Source organism: Manis pentadactyla, chromosome 2, assembly GCF_030020395.1.
Source record: "Manis pentadactyla isolate mManPen7 chromosome 2, mManPen7.hap1, whole genome shotgun sequence".
NCBI lineage: Eukaryota > Metazoa > Chordata > Mammalia > Pholidota > Manidae > Manis > Manis pentadactyla.
In genome coordinates this window covers 16,739,408-16,756,926 of record NC_080020.1, presented here as the reverse complement: position 1 = coordinate 16,756,926, position 17,519 = coordinate 16,739,408, and the positions used below count along the sequence as shown (strand labels likewise).

General features: G+C 39.0%; 1 protein-coding gene across 5 annotated transcripts in view; it reads left to right on the top strand.

Annotated features, from left to right (window-relative positions):
* Positions 1–17,519, top strand: part of IFT88 (intraflagellar transport 88) — a 188,826-nt gene that overhangs the window by 136,569 nt on the left and 34,738 nt on the right. For 3 of the 5 annotated variants that reach the window (XM_057490395.1, XM_036910152.2, XM_057490401.1), the window contains one exon: positions 13,981–14,047. The exons of 1 other annotated variant lie outside the window; for it this stretch is intronic. In XM_057490395.1, the coding sequence (XP_057346378.1) occupies positions 13,981–14,047 (67 nt within the window). Of the gene's footprint in view, positions 1–8,825; positions 8,856–13,980; positions 14,048–17,519 lie in introns of those variants that run through there. One more of the 5 variants, XM_057490400.1, reaches the window with a different exon arrangement.

Sequence of the window (17,519 nt, the reverse complement as noted above, 5' to 3'; positions counted from 1 at the left end):
ACATAGATTTTTACCTTAAAAATCCTGTGAAATGTTAAGCTAATATTAAATGCCATGCTAGGGTATATAGTTAAAACCAGCTGTGAAGACCAGTTTATACCATGTACCAATTGCTAATTAAATTAGATAGTCTGTATGAAATCTCTGTGAAATTGAATTGGTATAAATGGAGGCTCAAATTATCCTAATTGTCATCATAATTACTATTAAATTTGTTCCATTAAGATGGATCAAAAGGAACATATATTTCAAACCAAGAACATTCTTGGGAACTCAAAATTAGTTGTTATGTAAAGTTACGTAGCGTAGAACCAGGGATGCATGCGGAAAGAGTCAAATTCCTAAGACTTCATAAGTTTAAGCTTCATTAATTTAATTATACTGAACAGTAAACACAAAACACAAACATGATCATACATAATACACTTCTTGTAAGGTATAACCTTAAAAAAGTAGAATTGGTATGCATTACGATCTCTGATTTGGCAGACTTCTGGTGTTGACCTCACTCAAACAATAAGTTTGTGAACATCATTCCTGGGAATTTCCTTGCAGCTGGTTCACAAAGGATCTTAACTCAAGATCTAGGAAACATGGATTCTAAGAATTCCTGGGAAATGAATTCGAGGGGTAAAGGCCAAAAATACTCACATTTTAAAGAGACTCGGAATTACTTTTACACAGTTTTCTTAGTTTACCACTTAACTCTCCCATTTACTTTGTTATATCTTAGTTGAACATTATAGGTATGTCATGTGAATTTCCCAGAGAGATATAAAAGAAGTGCCTTCCTCCATATTGTGAGGGAACCAATGGGCCAAAGAATGACTCGGACAAGTCCAGCTTAGCAAGTAAATGGGTTTACTGAGGGGTCACTTACAGAGGGGTGGACGGCACTCAGGCAGCTGCTCTGCCAAAGTCCCCATCCACTCTCCTGTTAGGCTAGCTTTTATCAAGGGTCAGGAAAAAGGTGCCATCTACAGGAACACAAGTCATCACGTGTAGAAAAGCAGGCCATCCTGGAGTTGTTCTTACCTGGATGTCTCTCTTCTGACACAAAGCACTTCTGCATTCTTTGTGCCTCATCCTAAGTGACAAAGACCAGGGAGAGACCCCTCCTCGCTCCTGTGACTACAGCCCAGGAATGTGGCCCAGTAGCTAATTTTAAGATGACTTCTGTAACCAAGATGGCTTCGCTTTGGCCAGGTTTTAGAGGATCACCTACACTACAAAATATCATCCTTGCTTTTGGTCTTTCAGCAGTGCCTCCCCTTTGCACTTGCTTACTTTCTTCCCTGGCTTTTTCCTCTTCCCTGACCTTCTTTCCTTTACTGCATTCTCTATATATGTTGTTAAACTTATTTTTTCATCTGACAGTGCTATGGACTAATACTTCCGTAGGCTAACAAATCTTACTGCTGTAAATGAATATATGAATGTAAATGAATATATGAATTAAAGGGGAAAATAAAAGTTTCCCCTTTAATTCTACTTTAATTCTAATTACAGCTCAGCATCTTAATTCCTCTTCCATCCGGATATTTATATAGTCATTGAATATAGTAAACTTTTGTCAGTTTCTCTCATAGATCTGACCTCTTATCCTTATATTGTACTCACTAAACAATCCCCTAATGGCTTAATTAAGAAACTTTAGTAAACTTATGAGTTACCATTGATGCATTTAAGTTATCCAAAGTTTATCATATTTATTTACCCAAATTATTAATGTTTCACTGTGTTTGATCAATGCCTCTTTTGGTGATATTTTATCACTGCTCTCATTGTAATCGGTATAAAACACAATGTCATTTAGATGTCTTTTTTCATTATAGCTTCTTCTTAATATCTTTCCTTCAGATGTTATTCCTTAATCTTTCTTTAGAGTCACAGTCCTCATCCAGGAAGCACTTTCTCTTCAATTTCCTTGAAATCAAGTTCTCTACTATTCTTCAGTACTCCTCTTTAATTTTAATCTTAAATCAAAGTAAATATTTTCTTGATGTTTTCTCACTTAAATTTTGCTTATAAACACAGAGTGGATGAAAATAATTATTGAAAAGTAAGGTTCTAGAAAGAAGAAATAGACTTATTTCTTCTTGAATGGCAGAAGTTTGGCATTAGAAGGAAAAGAAGAAGTAAAGAGGTTGGACAATGTGGTTCCTGAACTATATTAGCCATCTTCATGTTTCTCATTACAGTTTCTCCTTTAATTCCAGTTTATTATATCCACTTAACAGGTCATTAATAGTAGCAACAGCTAACATTTATATAACGAGAAAGAATTCGCAATATATCTGAGGGCTGACTTCTCAGTTAATTGTTAGATGTTACATTTCAATTTATCTTTCTTAGATAGTGAGCCTATGGGGCAGGCTATTTATTCTATTTCCTGGCTTGTGTAGTGTATAAAACACCATTAGTCATGAAACAAAATAAAATAAATACTTCTAAATTAAGGATGCTCTCCTTTTCTAAATTTGAACTTAAAACTTGTCAGTCTTCTGTTTCTTATTTAGAATCTGTCTCAGTGCAAAAACTAACATTTTTCCTATGTAATTAGAATTTTTTCATAAAATTGTTAATACGTGTATAATTCTCTGTTGTACAGATATTTCTTGATTTCTTTAAACATTTTCACATTGTTAGACAGTCAAGTATCTTTTATATAGTTGGTAACTTTCTACAATCAGTCTAATTTTCAGGTGTTTCTTGCTAAAGCTCTACTGGCCTCTGTGATTATTTGTAGGAGAGCTCTTCTGTAATTGTTAACTTAAGACATGTTGTGAAATAGCCATGTAATTAAAGCCAGAGATATCATAGATCATTACATAAAATCTCTACCTGGAACTTCTGAAAAGAATACAGAATTGTTAAGCCCCCCACCTGCCCCACCACCACATCTTTATCCCTTTCTTTCCTCTGGAAGTGCTCGTAATGGCAGAAGTTTGGCAGCAGAAGGAAAAGGAGAAGTAGAGAGGTTGGACAACATGGTTCCTGAACAATGTTAGCCATCTTCATATTTCTCACTACAGTTTCCCCTTTAATTCTAGTTTATTATATCCACTTAACAGGTCTTTAATAATAGCAACAGCTAACATCTATTGATGGCATGATAAGTGCAGGCACTGTTCTAAGCATTTTTCAAGTATTAATTTAATCATACTCTATAATGTTGGATATGGTATTTTTTTTTTTTTTACAGATGAGAAAACTGAGGCCCAGAGTGCCTAAGTAACTTTCTCTAGGTCACAAAGTTGTTGGGGGCAGATCTAGGATTCAGATCCAGGCAGGCTGGCTCCCATGTCTAGACTTCTAACTACTGTGCCTTGCTCCCTATGGATAGTAGAAAAGGTGCAAGTAATTTCTTTCAGTTGATAAATAGTACTTACTCTGCACCTGCAAAAGTTGGTGACTCACACCCTGAATTAAATTAAAATGTACCTTGCCGTCAGCTCACCATAAATTGCTTAGGAGTTAGGGTCTCAGAATAGTGCTATTCTATGTAAGCTGTGGACCAATATGGCATCAGAATCGCCTGGGGACTTCTTTAGAATTAGAAAATATTGGGCCCTACTCTAGACCTACCCCAAACCCAGAATTAAAATCTCTGGGCATTTAGTCCAAGAATCTGTATATGTATCTTTTTTCTTTTTTGGTATCATTAATATACAATTACATGAGCAACATTATGTTTATTAGATTCCCTCCATTATCAAGTCTCCACCACATACCTCATTACAGTCACTGTCCATCAGCATAGTAAGGTGCTATAAAATCACTACTTGTCTTCTCTGTGCTATACTGCCTTCCCTGTGCCGCCCCTCAACATTATATGTGCTAATCATAATGTCCCTTATTGCCCTTATCCCTCCCTTCCCATCCATCCTCCCCACCCTTTACCTTTGGTAACTGTTAGTCCATTCTTGGGTTCTGTGAGATGCTGCTGTTTTGTTCCTTCAGTTTTTGCTTTGTTCTTATACTCCACAGATGAATGAAATCATTTGATACTTGTCTTCCTCCACCTGGCTTATTTCACTGAGCATAATCTGTGATGTATCTTCTTAAAAAACTTCTCAGAGTAATTTTTATATTCACTGAAGTTTGAGAAGAACTAGTCTAGAGTTTATGCTCTAAAAGGGTCACCTTGCAAATGATCAAATTACAGCTCAGGATATGGAATGTGATTTGGGGCAGGGGCATAAGACAAAATAAATCAGGCCATGTTTTTTTTTCAATTGCTTGAGAATGGATATGAATTTGTGTAGATCTAAGAAAGAAGGATAAATTAAATCAGTTTATACATGTTAGGGTAATGTATCTCCCTGAGCCCCAACTCCTATTTTAGGATGTTAAACCTAGAAGTTTATTTATATAGACTGATTTTTCAAGGAAACTCATCCTCTCCCTGGAGCTGTTATAGAAAAGGTTCTTCTCCTCCTTTGCGCTTGGGAGACCTACATTCCTGAGTAAGAAGAAAACTTTACACACTGTGTATTCATTAGTGCCAACAGTAAGCAATCCCAAGCACAGGGCTGTTGGCCAAGCAAAGAAGACTCACTCTGCTATGTCTGGACACTATGAGCCCCAGTGTAATGTGAGCTAGCTCCTGGACACTGAACTCTAGCCCTTTAGAAATGCTGGGGTTTTTTTGTTTTTGTTTTTGTTTATTAAGGTATCATTGATACACAATTTTATGCTCATGTTTCGCATGAGGAACATTGTGGTTACTATATTCCCCCCTATTATCAAGTCCCCACCACATAACCCATTAAAGTCACTGTCCATCAGCATAGTAAAATGCTATAGACTCACTACTTTTCTCTGGGCTATACTTCCTTCCCCAAGCCCCCCCCATACTATGTGTGCTAATCGTAATGCCCCTTAATCCCCTTATCCCTCCCTTCCCTCTCACCCTCCCCAACCCCTTTCCCTTTGGCAACCATTAGTCCATTCTTGGGTTCTGTGAGTCTGCTGCTGTTTTGTTCCTTCAGTTTTTTCTTTGTTCTTATACTCCACATATGAGTGAAATCATTTGGTACCTGTCTTTTTCTGCCTGGTTTATTTCACCGAGCATAATACCCTCTAGCTCCATCCATGTTGTTGCAAATGGTAGGATTTGTTTTCTTCTTATGGCTGAATAATATTCCGTTGTGTATATGTACCACATCTTCTTTATCCATTCATCTACTGATAGACACTTTGGTTGCTTTCATTTCTTGGCTATTGTAAATAGTGCTGCAATAAACATAGGGGTGCATCTGTCTTTTTCAAACTGGGATGCTGCATTCTTAGGGTAAATTCCTAGAAGTGGAATTCCTCGATCAAATGGTATTTCTATTTTGAGCTTTTTGAGGAACCTCCATACTGCTTTCCACAATGGCTGAACTAGTTTACATTCCCACCATCAGTACAGGAGGGTTCCCCTTTCTCCACAACCTCGCCAGCATTTGTTGTTGTTTGTCTTTTGGATGGTGGTGATTCTTACTGGTGTGAGGTGATATCTCATTGTGGTTTTAATTTGCATTTCTCTGATGACTAGCAATGTGGAGCATCTTTCGATGTGTCTGTTGGCCATCTGAATTTCTTCTTTGAAGAAGTTTCTGTTCAGATCCTCCACCCATTTTTTAATTGGGTTATTTGCTTTTTGGGTGTTGAGGCATGTGAGCTCTTAATATATTTTGGATGTTAACCACTTACCAAAAATGTCATTTATACATATATTCTCCCATACTGTAGGATGCCTTTTTGTTGTACTGATGGTGTCCTTTGCTGTACAGTAGCTATTTAGTTTAATGTAGTCCCACTTGTTCATTTTTGCTTTTGTTTCCCTTGCCCGAGAAGATATGTTCATGAAAAAGTTACTCATATTTATATTCAAGAGATTTTGCCTGTTTTCTTCTAAGAGTTTTTTTATTAAGGTATTATTGATATACACTCTTATGAAGGATTCACGTGAAAAAACAATGTGGTTACTACATTTACCCATATTATCAAATCCCCACCTATTCTCCATTGCAGTCACTGTCCATCAGTGTAGTAAGATGACACAGATTCATTATTTGCCTTCTCTGTGCTACACTATCTTCCCCATGCCTGCTCACACCATGTGTACTAAACATAATACCCCTCAATCCCCTTCTCCTTCCTTCCGCACCCACCCTCCCAAACCCCTCCCCTTTGGTAACCACTAGTCCCTTCTTGGAGTTTGTGAGTCTTCTGCTATTTTGTTCCTTCAGTTTTGCTTCGTTGTTATACTCCACAAATGAGGTAAGTCATTTGGCACTTGTCTTCCCCCGCCTGGCTTATTTCACTGAGCATAATATCCTCTAGCTCCATCCATGTTGTTGCAAATGGTAGGATTTGTTTCTTTCTTATGGCTGAACAGTATTCCGTTGTGTATATGTACCACCTCTTCTTTATCCATTCATCTACTGATGGACACTTAGGTTGCTTCCATATCTTGGCTATTGCAAATAGTGCTGCAATAAACATAGGGGTACATATGTCTTTTTGAATCTGAGAACTTGTATTCTTTGGGTAAATTCCAAGGAGTGGGATTCCCAGGTCAAATGGTATTTCTATTTTTAGTGTTTTGAGGAACCTCCGTATTGCTTTCCACAATGGTTGAACTAGTTTACATTCCCACCAGCAGTGTAGGAGGGTTCCCGTTTCTCCAAAACCTCACCAGCATTTGTTGTTCTTAGTCTTTTCGATGCTGGCCATCCTTACTGGTGTGAGGTGATATCTCATTGTGGTTTTAATTTGCGTTTTCCTGATGATTAGTGATGTGGAGCATCTTTTCATGTGTCTGTTGGCCATCTGAATTTCTTCTCTGGAAAATTGTCTCTTCATATATTCTCCACCCATTTTTTAATCTCCTAAGAGTTTTATGGTTTCATGACTTACATTCAGGCCTTTGATCCATTTCGAGTTTACTCCTGTGTATGGAGTTAGACAGTAATCCAGTGTCATTCTCTTGCATGTAGCTGTCCAGTTTTGCCAACACCAGTTAGTTGTTGAAGAGACTGTCATTTCCCCATTGTATGTCTATGGCTTCTTTATCATGTATTAATTGGCCATATAAGTGTGGGTTTATATATCTGGGCTCTCTATTCTATTCCATTGATCTATCACTCTGTTCTTGTTAGAAATGCTGTTTTTTAAGATACATTTTGCATTTCTGCTTCACTGAACACAAAAAAGGATTAACTGCAACGAATTCTTTCAAACTTGATTGTATGTCTGGAAAAGAACAATAACTGAAGAATTAGTATTTTAATAAGAGAAGGAAGAGAGATAGAGCCAAATTGCCAAAGAGGATTACAGAGCAAGAGGAAACTATTAAGAGGCAAAAGAAAATGGATAAGTAATTCACAAAGTAGAGAATGTTTTAATTGCTGGCCCCAAAATAGGAGTATATTAATAATACTTTCCATTTTTAAAAGCAAATTCCTAAATTTTTGAAATAGTCAAATAGAGAAATGCTGTCCCAAGATTTCTTATCTTCCCCCAAAGTAATCTGCAATTTCAAGAAATTCTCAACTTGACAAATGCCATATGACTTTCAAAACTAATGAAGATGCTGTTCTTATCTTTAAATTTCCAGTTATTCCCAAAAGCTAATGAAAATAAATATACAATCTAGTTGAGCAGAAACCCTTTTGTTTATATTTCTTAAAAGGACAGAGATTCATTCATTTACTGTTGGACACTTAGGTTGCTTCCATATTTTGGCTATTGTAAATAGTGCTGTGATAAACATAGGGGTGCATACGCCTTTTCGAATCTGAAATGTTGTTTTCTTTGGGTAAATTCCTAGGAGATGGACAGTGACTGCAATGGAGTATAGGGGGAACTTGATAATACTTGATAATAAGGGTGAATGCAATAACCACATTGTTTTTCTTGTGAAACCTTCATAAGAGTATTTATCAATGATACCTTAATAGAAAGTAAATGAAAATAAATAAAAGGACAGAGAGTCAGTATTAAGATCTCATAAAAGTATAGCTTTAAAATTGTATGGAAAAAATGCAAAATTTTACAAGTTTATATACATAATGCTACAAGAGTTTCATTGCACATTTTATACATTATTTTGCATTTACAGAGTTCAACAAAAGTAAGATAATATATATGTTTGGTATCAAATTTGTGATTTAGGCATTGGTTACATTTTCTAGGGTAAGGTTACCAATTCTGCTTTTGTTAAAAGCCACTGATTTTAGGGCTTTCCTGTATTGCGTGTGTTAGTTCCTTAGTTCATCCATTCAGGAAGCATTATTACAATGGATCATGCATTGTGCAAGGTAGAGTGATATGTATGAGTTGGCCTCAGTGCTCAAGGTTCTCAAGACATGTGGGAGAATAAAAGTGAACACAGGCTACTCTGCCAGGCAGCACAGGGAGCCCTGTAGTAGAGGGAACATGAAGAACTGTGGAATTGAGAGGTGGAGAAGGTCAGCTCAAGATGAGGAATTCAGGGGTGGTTCCTGGAGCAGCTAGTGTTTGGAGTGGGTGTGTCTATACGCTTGGAATAGGATACGGAGAGGAAAAAGTATGAGAAGAGGCCTTGAGGGTGGGACGTTACAGCCATGTTCATGGATTCTTTGGAATTGAAGCCACAAAGAAATGTCTTAAACTCTGTTTTCTCTTGAATTTGAAGTCAGAGCCAATCTTAAGAACCCTTAACTAGGTAACAAGTAATTGCTGCTTGTTCTATTGGACAAAATTCTAGTCTTATGGAATAAAATTCTGGGCTTTTCTCCTGACTCGACCGTTGATCCGCTATGTGACCTGGCATGGACATTCATCCTTTCCAGACTCATCAGTTGTGAAATGAGGACAGCGCTCTATCTAGGTCAGCACTTCTCAGACTGCAGTGAAGTCGTTCTGCTCTCTGACCTGTCACCGACATCACTAGAAGAATAATGATGCACTCATGTCAGAAATGCCAGACCACTGTGAAGTTTGTGAACCCTCACTCTTGAGTTCTGTGTTCCCCTCATCAAGGAAGGGCAGGTGACATTTGTGGGCTGGCAGTGTTTTCAGACTTTGAGTAGCACTGTTCATGTGACCTGTAAGGATGCATCAACTTTAAAGGCTCTGATTTTATTCCAATTTCAGAAGAAGAGTATATGACTATGATGTGTATTCATTGAAGCATAGGTTTCAAAGGAAAAGTTTCTCTTTTCCAATACTTGTTTATTTAATTTGTTCTACTATTTTATTTATATCTACTATGCCCCTCCATGTACCATGTAATTTTTTTTAAGTTGAATGGTATAGCTTTCCCAGAAGAGGCATGCCATCTTTTTTTTTTCATATCATTAAAAAAAAGTTCATTTAAAAATTCAGATAGATTACTATTATAAGTAACATTAATTTAAATACAGATATATGAAGGAAAAAGTGAAATCATTCATCTCACCACTTTGAGATCACTATCAGCATTTTGGTGTATATCTTCCCAGGTATTTTTACAAATATATACAAATACATATCAATACATAGATATTTTTTTAAATGGGACCTTTTGTTTACAAAAATGGTACTTTTACGAAAACACTATCTTACAACCTGCTTTTCCCCACCACTTAGGAAGATAACATGGACATCTTTCCATGTCAATCGATAAAGATCTCAGTCATTTTTGGTTCCATAGTCCATTATGTGACTGCTTCCTTCACATTTTATTTATTTATTTTTATTATACAGTATTATAGAGATTACAGGTGTACAATACAGTGAACTGCCAATTACATACATAGCAAAATGCTCACCAAGATAATTGTAGTTACCATCTATAACATACAAAGATATTATTATAGACTGCATATTCCCTATGCTGTACTTTTCTTCCCTGTGACTTATTTATAATTGAAAGTTTATTCCTTCCACCTATTACACCCATCCCTCCTCTTCCTCCTCTATGGCAACCACCAGTCTGTTCTCTGTGTCTGTGAGTCTTGTTTCTATTTCTATTTTGTATGTTTAATTTTTTAGATTCCACATATAAGTGAAATTATGTGGTATTAGTCTTTCTCTGTCTGACTAACTTCACTTAGCATAATACTCTCTAGGTCCATCATGTTGTCCCAAAGGGCAAGAATTTATTCCTTTTCGTGCCTGAGTAATATTCCATGGCATATGTATACCACATCTTATTTATCCATTCATCTATCAGTGGACACTGAGGTTGTTTGCACATCTTAGGTATTGTAAATAATGTGGTGCTGAACATAGGGGTGCATATATCTTTTTGAATTATTTTGTTTTCTTCCGGTAAATTCCCAGAAGTGGAATTATTGGGTTATATGGTATTTTTATCTTTAGAGACTTGAAGAACCTCAGTACTATTTTCCATAGCAACTGTACCAGGTTACAGTCCCACCAACAGTATACAAGGGTTCCCTTTTCTTCACATCCTTGCCAACACTTGTTATTTCTTATCTTTTGGACAGTGGCCATTCTGACTGATGTGAAGTGAATTGCATTATGGTTTTGATTTGCATTTCCCTGATGATTAGTGATATGGAACATCTTTTCATGTGTCTGTTGACTATCTGTATATCTTCTTTGGAAAAATGTTCAGGTCCTCTGCCCATTATTTAATTGGATTATTTTTTTCAATGTTGAGTAATGAGTTCTTTATATATTTTGGATATTAACCCCTTTTTGGATCTATCATTGGCACATACCTGCTTCCATTCAGTAGGCTGCTTTTCATTTTCTTGATGGTTTCCTTTGCTGTGCTGTTTCCTTCACATTTTAGTGTTAATGTGATGAGATTCATTTCTGTCAAACATTGTTTCAGTGCTTTCTCTCTTATCTACTATCAGGCCCTACTTCACACCACTCCAAAGTGAATACAAATTCCCTTGAACTTTATAAAGTGAAAAGATGGAAAAAGTATTTCTCCTATCTGGATTCTTCATATACCATATAATGAGAACATCAATATGACTATGCTTAACAAACATTTATTGTGCTCCTAAAATGTGCCTGGTACTCTATAGATGAGGTGGGTCATGTATCAGATGTGTCAGTATAAGACAGGGCCCTGGGTCCTCCAGAAGTCTGGCCTATTGGCAGGAGAGCCACCAGGAGCAGTCACTGCCCTTGGTATACTGCGGAATTCACAAGCCACCATTACTGGGGACATTTTCTATGGAGGGTGGAGCTTAAGCTTCAGGCCTTCATTTGCATAGGCCCCTTCTATATAAATTTTTATTGTTGTACCTATTTTATTTTGGTAGTTTTATATTCTCTTTCTCCAGAAGGTTCCCTGAGACTATATAAGCTTAAGGCCCTGCAAAATCTGGATCTGCCCCACTGTCATTATTCCCTTCTCCTAGCTGAAGAATCTACTGTAAGTTATCTACTCTTGATCTTTATGTTGTCACCTCCCAGGAACCCTTCGAATCAGTCTATCCTTGACTCCTTACACTCTTGCAGCTAAAATTACCCTAAGGTTGATCACCTCCATGTTGATGAATATAGTGGACACTGTGATTTTTACTTTGCCTGACTTAGTAGCAGCTGTTTATGGCCTCAGTGACACAGTCCCTCTCCTGGGTTCCTTTAGTTCCTCAGGGCTCCCTGGGCCTGCTGTATCCCTCACCACATGCATACAGGACAGGAGCAGCTCTCAGGCCAGCTGTGGGGTACACGTGGTGCACCACCAGTGGCATCTGATCCACCCAGCAGGCACCCTGTTGTCTCCTGGGATTGCATATGCAGTAGCTCTGTCCTTTGAGGGCTGTGTTAGATGATAACCAAAAATGCTAATGATGAAACCTCAATAGCATAAGTGGTATCAGAGATAAAAAGTTAACTGAGTCTTGATTCTTCACATTTCTTTGAACTATGTTTTGATAAATGTTTTGATTTTATTCTGAACTTGCTATCTCTGTAACTTCCACACAAAATCATTGCTACAGCTAATAGAGCGGTTGGTACACAAGGTTCATTATGGTGGAATTCATTGATTTTCAACGGTAAATAGGTGTGCAGTTGGGAGAGGATAAGAAACCATGTTCTCTGCCCACAGGAACATGGTAGAAGAGAAAGCTAAGCAAGCAGGATGTGAGCGTGAGTGTGAGACATGCACCAGCGCTGGGGGCACGTGGACTGAGCATCCCAGTTACACACAGGGTGGTCCTAGATGAGCAAGGGCTGGCAGACAGGGAGTCCCACGGAGATGCCGGCCGCCTTTCATGCACAAAGTGGGAGGGGCCGCCGGTTGCCTGGAGTCAAGAGGACAGAGGGGCCTGTTCGGAACTCGCTGCCTTTCCTGGGGCAGGGCAAGGGGTCTGATCGGCAGCGGAGAGGCCTGTGGTCCTGTAACTTGTCTCCAGCAGGGCACAGTTTCCAGGAGCAGGAGAGGCAAAGGGAAGTCATTGAACCAGGATTAGGTTTCTCTTGGTGGGTGAAGCAGAAAGACAGGTGGGCAAACAAGGGACCCAGGGCTCCTAGTGTGGACATACTTATGGTTCTGGGCTGGAAAAAATGTAAGGAGGATTTAAAGAGACTTAATTAAAGGTGGCTGTGAGCCCAGGATTGGAACATTCTAGGAGAGAGCAAGGAGCGGGGGTAGCATGTAGAGGACTCAGTATCCTGGAAAGTGCTCACTTTCCTAAACTGTCCCATGCTGCACACAGGGTTACCTAAGCAGGACACGAGATATTTTCTCACATTTGATTTTAAAAACTTTCAAGTTATATGGGCATTTGTCTTTATGGGTTTAATTATTTTAGCATTGTGTAGGTCTTTTAGATATTTTGGAAATTATTAATCTGTGGATAAGATGAGAACCAAGGTTTGAAATACAAAATGTGATAATAGATATTTAAACTTTTATTTTGTTACATCATTTTTAGATTTTCATTTGTTGTAGGGAAGGGGAGAGGTGGTGTTTCAAGGGAAGTTTTTTTTTAATAGAAAAATTTGAGCAGGTTTGCATGTATTTGAAAATCCTAAATTTTAGCAGTGCTTCATTTTATAGAAATGAGTTTTGAATTATTAAGAGGACTTTTTTTTCCTACCTCACCCATGATCGGATAATTCATAAATATTTGGGGAGTTGCCAGGGTTAAGGGAATAATTTTTTTCATTGAATTAAATTTGCAATTATGTTTATATTATTCAATATCTAAATATATGAACCTATGTTAAGAAATTTTAATTTAATTAAAGAGTAAATATCAAAAGCTGTCTGTTTCTATTCACTAACTATTCTGTCTCTGAAAGAACCATTATGCATATGAGAATCTGGCAGTGTGGCTCAAGGTAGATTCAGTGTTAACATAAAACTCCTAACACTTAAGCAAAACACAAAATAATCATAAGATATAAAAAGAAAGTTTTTTATAAGTTATTCATATAACTTATGAATGTTACCATTGGAGATATTTCTTATGTTTTAAGGGTGAATTTGTATCAAGAAAGTACACTGTTGAACAGATCTTAGGTATTTTGTGAAATTTTAGTGGTGCCTTTGTTGTAAAAGTTGAATTTCAAAAGACAGTTTACCTGTGTTTCCCTAAAATAGTTCAAGTCCAGCCATTATAGAATAGGACTGATGCAGGAAGTAACCCTTCTGTAGATCACCTTCTTCTCCTCTTCCATCCCCCTTAAATATCATGTTTAAGACCTGAACTTTCATGTCAAGAAAAGATTTGGTTTTTAGGTTGTTTGGATAAGCGGGGGTTACCCTGCCCCTGTAGGTGGGAGCACCATCTGAGTATGTTCACTAGGGACAGGTTGCCCTGTTGGAGCTCAGACTCTGAACCCTTTACTTACAGAACATCGCAGTCTTTCTGCCTGTAGAATCAGTTCTCAGGTAACCATCGGTTTGGACCCAGCTTTTAGGAAAGGGAAACACTAATCCTTAAGGGTTACACAGTAATGTTAATTTTAAAAATTGTTTAGCTTTGAAGGAATTTCACTTTTAAACTCATCCTCTTCTTGTTCTAGCGCATAAAGTCTGGCAGAGACAGCAGTGGGGGTTCCCGCAGCAAAAGAGAGGGGAGTGCTAGCAGTGGTGAGTATTCCCTGAACCTTGAAATACTGGATTGAAAGACATCTAGTACATGGGCTTCCAGGAACATCCCGAAATGATCCAACAATGTCCTGTGTTTGTTTTATATACACATAGTAAAACCTCACTCTTCTAATTAATTTTGTAGCAGTCAGTCTGATATATAAATGAGTATTTGTAAATGTTAGTGGATTTTAGTTCTTAAATAGCCATACCTGTTTCTGCTACTTGATTAACAAACAAGTTCATATTAGATAATCATAGATGTCCATACAAATGAGGTCTTACTGTGTTACATTTTTTTTAAGTTGCATTTTAAAGCAGTACCATGAGAACTAAGATGGTCTTACAGAATGCTGACAGTCCCAAGTTTTTATACTTTAGTGTCGAAATAGTGCCATTCCAGGAATCAGCAGACAGGTTCTAGTGCCAGTCTTGATCATGACAACCCTGTGTCTCTGGGCCAACCACATGAATGCTGTAGGCTCCAGGGGATTTCTGAAGTTGTTTGCACCTCCCAGTTCCTTGACTCTGGCTGCTTGTGACATCATCACTTCCCAAGAAGGTGTTGTTTTCCTTCGCTTTTTCCCATCAACAATATCTACCTTCTTTCTGTGCTTCAAGGGGCTAGTGTAAGTTAAACTTAGTAGAAATTTGGTGGTTTTAAAGAAACTAACTGGAAAAATAAATGTTAAATTAGGATCTATAAATACACTTACATTAGCTCCTTTCCATGGCACTATCATGCATGTGTGACCTGGTCCATGTAACTACCCAGCCTCACTCTACCTTTTTGTGATGTAAAGTGGGGACAAAGTAATTGTAACCCATAGTTTAGGAAGGCCTCTTTGTCTTCATTTATAAACACTTGCTGGGTGCATACTATGTGCCAGACAAACTCTATGCTAAGTACCAAGGACATAGGGATGCATAAGACATGCCCCTGTGCTCAAGGAAGTGGGAATCTAGATGGAAAGACACACAAGTTGCTCGTGTTGCTGAGAGTGCTGCCATGATAGAGAGAGGCACTTGTGTTTTCTAGCTTTCCTAAGAATGAAACTGGGACAAATACTCTTTCTTGAATTCAGAGCTCTGCTTTGCTAAGTATGTTGAGGCAGTTAGAATCATCAGTGACATCTAGTTCTAGCAAGACAGCTTGATCCTCCAAGGATCAGTCCAGCTTTTCCAGCTGAACATTATGACCCTGACCTGTTTACCCTTAGGTCACAGGAGCTGTTACCTAGAGCTTGAGAAATTCATAGACGTGGCGCTGAGCCTGAGTCCCAAGAGTGCCCAGGGCAGTCCCACATCCAGGAGCAGCCGTTGCCTGTCTCACTAGCCTTCAGTGGTCAGGATGGACATTGACATCTCCATACTGTCCCCCAGGCCTCTGAAAGGCCCTCACTTCTGTCACCCCACAACTCCTGCTCTAATGGATACATCTGACTGTCAGGGATTGGACCGAGCTGAGTCCTGGGGCTGAGAGATCTGTCGCAGCAGCAGTGCATAGGCCAGAAGCAGCTATGCAGGCCTGCAGCTTCTTACCTAAAGCCTCTGGAGCCAGGTGTGTTGTGGAATTCAGCATTTTTTGGAGTTTAGAAAAGTAACATGGTGCATTAGCAATATTTCATGTAGTACCCATAGGAAGTACTCATTGTCAAACATACTAGTATTAATTCCATGAAACATTAATATTCACACTAAGAATGAATAATGGCTAAAAATAGTTTTATGTCAAGTCACGTTTTAGGCCCAAGAAGTTGACATATTGTTACCTGAAAACTTGCCTTTCAGAGCTCTTTGGAATTTATAAGTGTAAATGAGGGATCATGAACCTGTATATACCAAAAATGTCCTTAGCAGCCAAGAAATCAGCAGATAAGGCACTGGGCCTCAGTGGAAAGAGTCTGTGGAGGTTCCCCAAACCAACTTGCTCTTTGCTCACCCTTGCACTTAAGAAGCAGGCCATCTGTGACATGAGTGTGTCTGAAGTTGTGTTGCTTTAAGAAGGGAAATATTCCCATAGGAAACACTTCATTACTTATTAAAATTCTAGGACCAGATTCGCCATCCTCTAAGGACCCTGCACTTCCCTCTAAAAATCTCAAGCACAGAGTAACCAATCATTTCCTCCCAAAACAGTTCCAACAACCTTACATTAAATTCTCAGTCTTCCCTGGTAATCTGTAAACTTATGAAATGTCACCAGTGTTAACCCCTAAACCTGAGTTACCCAGATGTCTTCACTCTGAAAATCTACTTCAGAAATATCAGGACCTCCTAAAAATGCTGGGCCATGCCCTCAGATGTGATGGAGAGGCTGGTGCTGGACCTGAGCCCAGCAGACAGTGTCCTGAGTCCCAGCCCAGGAAAGTCCCCACGCAGGCTCTGACACCTGCCTTCTGGGAGCATCAGAGGGCTTGGGGCATGCCTCAGAGGCCAGCAAGGCAGCAGGCCCTCCGAGGCGAAGAGCTCCTGCTGGCCTTTCCATCCTGAAGTCAGGCCATGCCTCAGAACAGAATGAGTGCTCCAGCTGGGCTCAAGGCCTCCTCCACCAACAGATCAGGTCAGGTCAGTGGAGAAAAGACATGATGTAGAAAAGGGGAGGCAGCCCCGGGTCTGATAACTGGTGGAGGGAAGAGACACCTTTCTACCAAAAACTCAACTCCTGCTCCTGGCCTTCCTCGCTGCTTCTGTTTCTTTTATTTTTTAAATAAATTTTCCTTTCTCTCATCCAGTCCTTTTCAGCCCAACACAAATAGTCAGTTCTAATGTACAAATACACTTTATTCTCACACAAGGGAGTTTTGAAGTAGGAACTCTACGTTACTGAGGCATTTTTGTAAGCTAGGTTTCATCATGCTTGATTCTCTTGGCACAAATTTAAAGCACTAAGTAAGCAGTTCTTTCCAGGTACTTGCCTTCTTTCTTTCTCCCCCTGTCATTTGGCTTTGTGTTCCTTATGTCCTAACACCTTAAGCTGTGTATCATCCCAGACTTCTTTACTTCCTCCTGCAGCAGGAGTATGAATGCCTCTCTTAGAGACATTGCTGGTTCACACTTACACTTTCCCAAGAACCATGATTTCTGCCTCCTTTCTCCATCGCTTGACAGAGGTCACAGTGCAAGGCTGGCCTGGCTCTGAAGTCTGAATGGACCATACTTTCTCCTTCCTTCTGCCTTGCTGGGCCCCCCACCCAGAGCACCCTGTAGCACACTGTCAATGCATGCCCGTCCTCACCAGCAATAATTCTGGAGGTAGTGTCCTTATGCATTCATCAAACACCATGTAGGATTCCCCAGGAGAAGCCCCAGCCACTCCCATCTTTCACCTCTAACCTAGGAGACCCAGACATACATCTTAACATGGAAATGTTTGGCCTTTCTGTCTGGATTAGATCCGGAGTTCAGATAGGGGAGAGGGACAGTTTTATATGAATCCAAAGAAAGCCAGCCTTAAGCCAGTTTAAGAATA